We start from the raw sequence: 10,970 nt of genomic DNA, 5'->3' as shown, positions 1-10,970 counted from the left end.
AAAAAATGAGTTTCAGTTCTAACCCCCAACATTTATTGAATGAATGAATGAATGAAAGTTTATTCACAAGAACATATGGTACATTAGATATCATTTAGTGTACATTATTGACCCTTGATATGCTCGGCCTTAGGGCATGTCAAAATTATTTGTATTGACACAGTTCATGCATGTCAAAGTAAAATAGGTTGCATAAGTGTCGTGTTTCCTAAAATATTATCAAATACAAACATTAAATATTAAATGATTAAATACAAACGTCAAGTTTTAAGTCTCAATCTGCAGTCAGTTAGTCATTCAAATTCAGCACATAAGTTCATCAAACTGTTAGCTAATAACTAGTTAAATCCAATTTACTTCTTTATGTCAAAATTAAGATATTATTAGAATTAATGTCAAAACTTAAATGAAGTAATAATGAGAATTTATAATGTCAAAAGTTTACATGTCAAAATGAAATAATAATGAGTATTAATAATGTCAAATATTTACATGTCAAAATGAAATAATAATAAGAATTTATAATGTCAAAAGCTTACATGTCAAAATGAAGTAATAGTTAGAATTTATAATTAAAATATTCTGTTGCACACTCTTTGCAGCATCAGGCTTATTTTTCTTATTTGTCTATTATAAATTCAAATTCAAAATTGACTTAAAAAATATTTGTCATTCTGATTACTTCAGTTTACTATTTATACTGATTTGGTTGTGTCGTTGATGTGATTTTCTATTTATTGTAAATATTTATTAAAACAATAGCAAAGGTATATTCCTCCCTTTTATTCATGCAGTCCACCATACCATACCATCTTTTTTATATTCATCAATGGTATAAAAACTTGCATTACACAATATATTTTTAACTCATCATATGGTAGCGACTTTATGTTTGCAGGAATTTTATTAAATGTTTGTATACACATGTGATATGCGCTTTTTAGGGTTCCGTAGTCAACTAGGAACCCTTATAGTTTCGCCATGTCCGTCTGTCTGTCTGTCTGTCCGAGGCTTTGCTCCGTGGTTGTTAGTGCTAGAAAGCTGAAATTTGGCATGAATATATAAATCAATAAAGCCGATAAAGTCGTCCAATAAAATCTAAATTTTTTTTTTTAGGGTACCTCCCTTACACATAAAGTGGGGGTGAATTTTTTTTCTCGCTTCAACCCTAGAGTGTGGGGTATCATTGGAAAGGTCTTTCAAAACTATTACGGTTTTTCAAGAAACATTTTTTGATAAAGTGAAAATATACGGAGATAATGGCTCCGAAAAAAAAAATTGTGTCCCCCCCCTCTAACTTTTGAACCATAGGTCCAAAAAATATGAAAAAAATCGTAGAAGTAGAGCTTAAGAAAGACATTAAATGAAAACTATAGCGGACATGATCAGTTTAGCTGTTTTTGAGTTATCGCAAAAAGTTTTCCCTTCATAGTAAAAAGACTTACTTTAATTAGGTACTGATTATGCAAATTTGCCTATTTGCTTAACTCGGGTGAAAGGTACCGTTTCATCCCTTGGTTAACAATTTACTATACCTTAAGCTCCAGTTTAGCTTATTGTGACGGAAGAGTAACTACGGAACCCGACACTGAGCGTGGCCCGACATGCTCTTGGCCGGTTTTTTAAATATTGGTTTGACGACTGATTTTTTAAATATCGTAGGGAATGTGCCTTGTTCGAAGGATTTGTTAATCAAATACTATAGATGAACTGCCAGTATCGATGAAATACTTTTTATGATTTTGGTCGGTATTTCATCAAATCCAGTAGAAGAGGTATTTGTAAGAGAGCATATGATTTTATATATTTCACTCGGACCAGTTGGCGTTAGAAACATAATGTTGTGTTGAGATACTTGAGATTTAAAGGTTATTATTGGCTTTGGGAACTGATTGCTGTTCTTAGATGATTGGTTTATATTAATATAATAGTCATTAAAATCTTCTGCAATGTCTTGAGACCTGTGTAATTGGATTTCATGCCTGTCTGTAATACTAGTTATTTCTTTTTAGGGTTCCGTAGCCAAATGGCAAAAAACGGAACCCTTATAGATTCGTCATGTTCGTCTGTCTGTCCGAATATGTCACAGCCACTTTTTTCCGAAACTATAAGAGCTATACTGTTCAAACTTGGTAAGTAGATGTATTCTATGAACCGCATTAAGATTTTTACAAAAAAAAAACAATACATTTTGGGGGTTCTCCATACTTAGAACTGAAACTCAAAAAATCTTTTTTCATCAAACCCATACGTGTGGGGTATCTATGGATAGGTCTTCAAAAATGATATTTAGGTTTCTAATATAATTTTTTTCTAAAGTGAATAGTTTGCGCGAGAGACACTTCCAAAGTGAAAAAATGTGTGAAGTTACAGGGGGGCCTGTAACTTCTAAAATAACAGAATGAAAAATCTAAAAAAAAATATATGATATACATTACCATGCAAACTTCCACCGAAAATTGGTTTGAACGAGATCTAGTAAGTAGTTTTTAATACGTCATAAAATTAAAAAAAAAAATTTTTTTTTTCTTCAAACTCATACGTGTGGGGTATCTATGGATAGGTCTACAAAATGATATTGAGGTTTCTAATATCATTTTTTTTGAGTTTCAGCACAGATTAGATATTTGTAACTAATCCGGGCTATCGGTAGATTGTGATGAGACTTTGTTTAAGATCCATTGTACAGTAAACAGCGCCCCAACTGAAGATAGTGCCCACTTAGCTTAAGTACCCTCTTAGCTTAAGTACCCTCGTCGCCGTACTAGCTGTTTAGTAAAGTAGATACTCAGTCTGGGGTCCGTTTGGCAACTAATCCCAAGAATTGGCGTAGGTACAAGTCTTTACGAAAACGTCTGATATCTGTCCTGACTTTCCAACCCATAGAAACTATGCCTTTTGGGGTTAGTATGGTTTCCTCACGATGTTTCCTTCACCGTGTCCTGCATGGATTCAAGCATTATTTTTGCCCATATACCAAACCCTGTCGCTCCATAATCCATGCTCGAAAATGCGTACCGTAATGTAAGACACAGCCTGAAGTAGAGTTGTTGTTGTAGTGGAGGAGCGGGCAGTCAAGTCGGAGGTGTCGGCCGCGGCGAGTGACGAGGACTGCGTGTCGGGTGAGTACTGCGACACACAGACACTACTGCACATAATACGGTACGAGCCACCCTACATTATACTTGCACGACATGGGTCCATTGGTTACTAATGTTCGCTTCGGACATAATGAATATGGATTCATTATGACCTTGTACCACCCATATATAATTCAGCCTATATACACCTTGGACATTAGTCCCCACGCTGGCCCTCTACGGGTTAGAGACTTCACTAAGTACAGATGTATGCAGGTTTTCCCACGAGGTTTTGCTTCACCGAAAAGCTGGTGGTAAATATCAACAAATATTTCGTAAATAAATTCGGAAAAACTCATTTGCACGAGCCAGGACTTGAACCCGGGACCTCCGGATTGAAAGTCCGAAGTCATATGCACTCGGCAACCACTGCTTATCATCCATATTCGTGATATAAAACCGAGGATATTTTAATTGTTCGCTAATTGTGTGTTTATGGTTGCGTCTGTTATAGCTCGGTAAAAATTTAAAAAATAAATAAACATGTATTTTGATAACAATCCTGCACATTGTCGAAATGTTTGTTAAATTAATCATACGCGATATAATCCGTTTAGATTGTTTTGTTAATTTGTGTTCCAGTGTGTTCGGACGGCAGCGCCGCCCGCGCCAGGGCACAGCTCGCGATGGCTTGTTCCGTGGTGCTCGAGCGCCTCCGCGGCGACGCCACTGCGAACAGCGGAGGCAAACCATACAGCTGCGAACTCTGTGGCGAACGTTTTATAAATAAGTCTATTTTAAGGAATCACTTACAATATACCCACTTATCGTCTGGACCCAAGAGATATGCTTGTGATTCTTGTAGTTTTACGTTTCAAACCAAATTGCTTGTAATAGAACACGAGAAAAGCGAACACGGTGTCACAAATTTCATGTGTGCTGATTGTGCGTATACAACAAGTTCCAAGAAGACTTTGGAGACTCATTTAAAGAGTCACTCTTTGGAAAAAAACTTCAATTGTAGTCACTGTAGTTACACAAGTTTGTGTAAAAGTGATTTACACAAACACAAAACAATACACTTTGCTGGAAAACCTTTTGAGTGTAGCGACTGTGATTTCAAATGCAGAGTTGAATCAAATCTGCGACGTCACAAGAAGACACACAATCGGAGGCAACAGAGAATACTCACTGGAAAACAGCCTAACAAATGTAATTATTGCGACTACAAGTGCAGTACTAGTTCTATTTTACAAAGACACGAAAGAAAACATACTGGCGAGAAGCCATTTCATTGTAGCCACTGTGATTACAAATGCAGTTGGAAGTCAGACTTACAAAGACACCTGATGATACATACTGGGTCGAAGCCATTTCAGTGTAGCCACTGTGATTACAAATGCAGACATAAGTCAAACTTACAACAACACCTGATGATACATACTGGAGCGAAGCCATTTCAGTGTAGCCACTGTGATTTCAAATGCATTCAGAAGTCAAACTTACAAAGACACCTGATGATACATACTGGGGCGAAGCCATTTCAGTGTAGCCACTGTGAGTACAAATGCAGAAATAAGTCAACCTTACAACAACACCTCATGATACATACTGGGGCGAAGCCATTTCGGTGTAGCCACTGTGATTACAAATGCAGTCGGAAGTCACACTTACAAAGACACCTGATGATACATACTGGGGCAAAGCCATTTCAGTGTAGCCACTGTGATTACAAATGCAGACGGAAGTCATACTTACAAAGACACTTGACGATACATACTGGGACGAAGCTATTTAAATGTAGCAGTTGCGTATATAAGACCAATCGGAAAGGAGACTTGCTAAAACATGAGATGATACATACTGACTAAAAGCCTTTTCTTTGTACCCACTGCAACTACAGAAGTGGATATAAATATGATTTACAAAGACATCTTAAAACGAAACATTCCGGTGAAAAACCCAGAAATAGTTCCTACAGAACATGTGTCGGGTGTGGGCTATGTGGTGTATGTGTCGTGGCTCCCTTGCACGATGTGTTCCCGGTGTCGTGCCGGCGTGTGTCGTGCAGGACGAGCGAGTGGCGTGTGTAGTGGCGAGAGGCTGCTTCAGGTTGCGTCTCCACTAGAGATGTGCGAGGATGCGTAGCGAGGGATGTGTTGTTTAAGAACCAAGAATCACATCATTTGTTTTCCTTTCCTCGCTCAGCGTGTAGTGATTCTATTGGTTCTTATAACAAACACATCCCTCGCTACCGACCTGGACAGTAAGGCTGTGTTCCCACTAGGGAATGCAAAAACCGGAAGTTTTTCAAAACCGGTTTTTTCTTCGGTTTTACCACAAAAAAAACCGAAACCGGTTAAAACCGGTTTCGGTTTTTAGAATCAACAATTCTTGAATTCATCGCCATGGAATAAAGAAAAGATTGCTTCACGTGTAAAAACGAATGCTAGTATAGTATGAGGGTTGCTACTTATATATCCGGAAACAAAAAAACAAACGTACACGGCTGAAAATGGTTTTATTGTTTTTCAAAGTATTCCCCTTGATGATCTATGCACTTTTGCATTCGTGTGAACCAATTTTTGAAGCACTTCTACCACTCCGCCTGAGGTACCTCCATAACGTGTTGTTTGAATGCGTCGACAGCATCTTCAGCGGTCGAAAATCGTTGACCGCGTAATTTATTTTTTATATTGGGAATTAAATAAAAATCATTGGGTGCCAAGTCAGGGCTGTACGGCGGATGACCCGTTAATTCACATTTTGACCTTCCAAAAATAGAGTTGTTTCGCGTGACGTATGACAGCTGGCATTGTTATGATGAAGAATGATTCTTCGTCGCTGGTTAGTTTTACGAATTTGTTCAAATACTTCCGGTAAGCAAATGGTCGTGTACCAATCTGAATTAACCGTTTTACGGTTTTCTAGTGGCACTGTAGCTACATGGCCATTAATACCGAAGAAGCAGGCCACCATTTGTTTCAATGTACTTTTTGCACGAGTAACTTTCGTAGGGTTCGGCTCATTTTGAAACACCTATACCGTTGATTGTTGCTTCGTTTCGGGATCGCATGCAGATCCAGGATTCGTCACCTGTATAGATGTCATAAACGGCCTTTGAGTCACCACGGTTATATTTTTTTAACATTTTATTGCACCATTCAACGCGAGCATCTTTTTGCTCCTTAGTTAAGTTGTGCGGTATCCAACGCAAACAATTTTTTTTTACAGCTAATTGATCATGTAATATGCTATTAATGCTAGTCATAGAGATACCCAGAGTCGCCTCTATCTCGCGGTACGTAACATGTCGGTCGTCCATTATAAGTTTTCGCACAGCCTCGATATTTTGTGGTACAACGACCGATTTTGGGCGACCTGCCTTAACTTCGTCCGTAAGCATACTACGTCCACGATTGAACTCACTAAACCAGTGATACACAGTAGTTTTAGATGGAGCTTCATCACCAAAAGTTGAAGTTAGTTCTATGCACTGTTGTTGCGTTAAACCACGCCGAAAATCATAATAAATCATAGCACGAATATTTTCACGAGTGAGTTCCATTCTTGCAGCGAGATGACATTTAAAACCCGTCAAAAACAAAACACTAGCGTTAATAAGAAAGAAAAAATATACCGGCCAGTACTTAAACAAGTTAAAATTTTATGGATTAAGACATTTATTATCTCATAAAGAAGTTCAAATTTTACCATGGAGGTCAAATATATTATTTAAGAAGATTGTAATCCCGGTTTCCGGATATATAAATAGCAACCCTCGTTATACACGATTTTATCACGAAATTAAAGACAGAATATCTGACTATTTTATTGTATTGTATGGGAATTGTCAAATGGCTTAATGTTATTTGTAACTAGGAATAGGAACAAACCAATTATATAAAATTACTTTTTTGGTTTGTTGATCAAACTAACACAACACCACATTATTTGATTTGATGTCGATTCAACCGGTTTAGGACCGATTTACACCCTTATAATGAATAAAACATGCAACTTAGTTAAATAAATAAAAAACCGAAAAAAACCGAAACCGGTTTTTTTAAATTCTAAAAACCCGGTTTTTGGGTTTCCGTCAAAAAACCGGTTTTAACCGGTTTTTTCGGTTTCGGTTAAAACCGGTTTGCATTCCCTAGTTCCCACCAGATTTGAGGACACGCATCTGGTGTCCTTACTCAACTACTGAAGATATAATATGAAAAACTATAACCTGTTTATGGATAATGTGTCAACACTCAATACATACGGACTTTTTGTTATTCTGTTAGTAGATTTGACACAACACAATAAATTTTTAAATTAATAAAACTAACATGAAATAAAACGTTGGTGATATTAATTTTTTTGTTTTATTTTTATTTTATTGTGTGTACTATCATAGGTGGAGGGAACCTTCTCCGCAGGAGGAACAGAGTCAGGCTAAGCTAACTCTGTACGGTGTTTAATATCACAGGACGTGAAAGTGTTATCATAAACTTCACCACACGGCTCACCAAAATAGCGGCCAAGTGCGAGTCGGACTCGCCCATGAAGGGTTCCGTACCATTTATGACGTATTAAAAAAAACTACTTACTACTTCGTTGGATGTTTGCATAGTAATGTACATCATGTGTTATTTGAAATAAATAAATAACTAAAATAAAATAAATCATCCTTTTTTTTAGTTTTATCATTCTGTTATTTTAGAAGTTACGAGGGGGGGGGGGGGGTTGATCTCCCCGGGTGACGTACCTTTTACCACTTTGGAAGTGTCTCTCCTGCACACTATTCAGTTTAGAAAAAAATGATATTAGAAACCTCAATATCATTTTTGAAGACCTATCCATAGATCACTGATTTAACACTGATTTAAACTTTCACGATGTTTAAACATTATTAACTAACTCAAACGGGACTTAATCGCGTACTAAGTTTTAAATTTACCTCCGACGTTTCGAGGACGGCGTTGTTCCCGTGGTCTCGGAGAAAACTGGCTAAAGTTGACATCAACATCTTCTAGCCGCGCGAGTTTTTCGAACTACCCGCACTTGATCTTGTTTATTGACTTGAACATTCTGCTCACTATAGATAGTACTACTCTGTCGACACAGAACACTAACGATATTCGATTTTTCGACTGTCGATATTCGTTCTCGCTTACATATACTAATGACTGGATTCCATGTGGATGAGATCCCCGTACCCTCGTCCCGATTAAAATTGCAATGTTTTTTGATTTCAATGGCTTCCCGCACTTTTCTGCTGTAGAAATGGCGATCCGTGGAAAGGATTTTAGGGTTATGCAGCTCGATCCAATGGTTTGGTCCTGACTCCAGTAAATGCTCAGCCACAGCAGACTTGTTCACCTGACGATTTTTGACAGCTGTGATATGTTCCTTAACTCTTTCTGCTAAGGTGCGCTTGGTTTCCCCTATATAGGAACTACCACAACTGCAATCAATTTTATAAACGCCAGGTGAATGAAAAGGAATAACGTCCTTTGGCGACCTTAGGCTCCCTGCGACTTTGGATAAAGGGTTGTAAACAGTCTTTATAGAGTACTTTTCAAGTAATGTTCTAACTTTATCCGTTACCCCTTTTACACACGGCAGAAATGCCGGTTGTCTGGAGACATCAGGACGTTTCCCTCTTGCTTTCCGTCTGGGTTGCCACTTTTTTACCTTATACCCGTTCCTTTTTAGATACCACACACGTATGGGTAGATTGAAAAAAAAATGAGTTTCAGTTCTAACCCCCAACATTTATTGAATGAATGAATGAATGAAAGTTTATTCACAAGAACATATGGTACATTAGATATCATTTAGTGTACATTATTGACCCTTGATATGCTCGGCCTTAGGGCATGTCAAAATTATTTGTATTGACACAGTTCATGCATGTCAAAGTAAAATAGATTACGTAAATGTCGTGTTTACTAAAATATTATCAAATACAAACATTAAATTATTAAATACAAACGTTTTTAAGTCTCAATCTGCAGTCAGTTAGTCATTCAAATTCAGCACATAAGTTCATCAAACTGTTAGCTTATAACTAGTTAAATCCAATTTACTTCTTTATGTCAAAATGAAGTTATAATTAGAATTCATGACAAAACTTAAATGAAGTAATAATGAGAATTTATAATGTCAAAAGTTTACATGTCAAAATGAAATAATAATTAGAATTTATAATGTCAAAAGTTTACATGTCAAAATGAAATAATATTTAGAATTTATAATGTGAAAAGTTTACATGTCAAAATGAAATAATAATTAGAATTTATAATGTCAAAAGTTTACATGTCAAAATGAAATAATATTTAGAATTTATAATGTGAAAAGTTTACATGTCAAAATGAAATAATAATTAGAATTTATAATGTCAAAAGTTTACATGTCAAAATGAAATAATAATGAGAATTTATAATGTCAAAAGTTTACATGCAGTGCCGGATTAACCTTTAAGCAAAATTAGCAGTTGCTTAGGGCACCACGTCTAGGGGGGTACCAAAATCAGAGGAAAAAAAAAGCGCAGGCTGCATCTGCATCGCAGTCGTAGTGGAGTATGTACGGTCGGTGCCCCAACTTAAAGTAACCAAGTCGATACTAGCGTATACCGACTGACGAAACGAAACTTTTTAATACGTGTGCAAGTACCCATCTAATAACGAAGGGTCGTAAGAGTAAGAGAGTTAGAACACGTAAGCACGTCTCCAATGATGATTTGACCTTACGCGGAGGCCCTCAAAGCTCATGGCTGAAAAATCTTGCCATCGGGCTTGATCCAATTTACTTCTTTATGTCAAAATGAAGTTATAATTTGAATTCATGTCAAAACTTAAATGAAGTAATAATTAGAATTTATTATGGACATGATCAGTTTAGCTGTTTTTGAGTTATCTCAAAAAGTTTTCCCTTCATAGTAAAAAGATTTACTTTAATTAGGTACTGATTATGCAAATTTGCCTATTTGTTTAACTCTGGTGAAAGGTACCGTTTCATCCCTTGGTTAACAATTTACTATACTTTAAGCTCCAGTTTAGCTTATTGTGACGGAAGAGTAACTACGGAACCCTACACTGAGCGTGGCCCGACATGCTCTTGGCCGGTTATTCTTCTTATTTTAAGCTTATAGGACGGTAGTGTCATTTGGTACTATCGAAGAGGTCTATTATTTATATTATTTAATGGCGGGAAGAGTTCTAGATTCTGATTCACAAAGACAGCTGCTTCGTAAATGTGTAGACTTGTCAGTGTCAATAAGTTAAGCTTTGCAAAATCAAGTCGGCACGAGTCTCTGCGACCTTTACCACAAATAATTTTAATGCACTTTCTTTGAGCTACAGATGCACGTTCTATTTCTACTGAGTTTCCCCATAAGATGATCCCATATCTAAAAATAGACTCGATATGCGCATGATATGTTACAAGAGCTGTTTTTTGCAAAACCGTTTCTTTGAGTCTCCATAATACATATATAAATCTATTAACTTTCTTACATACATTTTTTCCAGTTACGGTGAGTGTCTAAAGTTATGCCTAAGAATACAAAAAAATCTACTTCTTCTATTTCGATATTGTCATGTAAAATATTTATTATCTGTGGCGTTGCTTTATGTGATCTAAACTGGATAAATTTTGTTTTGGCAAGATTTATCTTTAAATGATTTTCGCTAAGCCAACCGATGACATCGTTCAATGCCATATTTACCTCGCATTCATATGAGTCTACATTGGTACCTTTGATTAACATCATGGTATCGTCAGCAAAAGGATGCAATCATGTCAGATACGTATCCATTCATCTTGAGATCTTGACGTTGGAGGTAATTTTAGAGCTTAATTAAACGCCATTAATTCCCGTTTTCTTAAATGATAATT

General features: G+C 36.6%; 1 protein-coding gene across 1 annotated transcript; it reads left to right on the top strand.

Moving 5' to 3' along the window:
• The first annotated feature begins 634 nt into the window (after positions 1–634).
• LOC133530033 (gastrula zinc finger protein XlCGF26.1-like) lies at positions 635–5,361 on the top strand. The gene is made up of 2 exons (XM_061867841.1): positions 635–3,122; positions 3,723–5,361. Exon 2 carries the CDS (start codon positions 3,767–3,769, stop codon positions 4,949–4,951), a length of 1,185 nt encoding a protein of 394 aa, XP_061723825.1. The 5' UTR covers positions 635–3,122; positions 3,723–3,766; the 3' UTR covers positions 4,952–5,361.
• Positions 5,362–10,970: the final 5,609 nt, after the last annotated feature.

Source organism: Cydia pomonella, chromosome 22, assembly GCF_033807575.1.
Source record: "Cydia pomonella isolate Wapato2018A chromosome 22, ilCydPomo1, whole genome shotgun sequence".
Taxonomy (NCBI): Eukaryota; Metazoa; Arthropoda; class Insecta; order Lepidoptera; family Tortricidae; genus Cydia; species Cydia pomonella.
This window is presented reverse-complemented; position numbering and strand designations above follow the sequence as displayed.

Bases quoted from the DNA above. Each gene is read 5' to 3' on its own strand.
- LOC133530033 (XM_061867841.1), top strand. From the start codon at position 3,767: ATGGCTTGTTCCGTGGTGCTCGAGCGCCTCCGCGGCGACGCCACTGCG.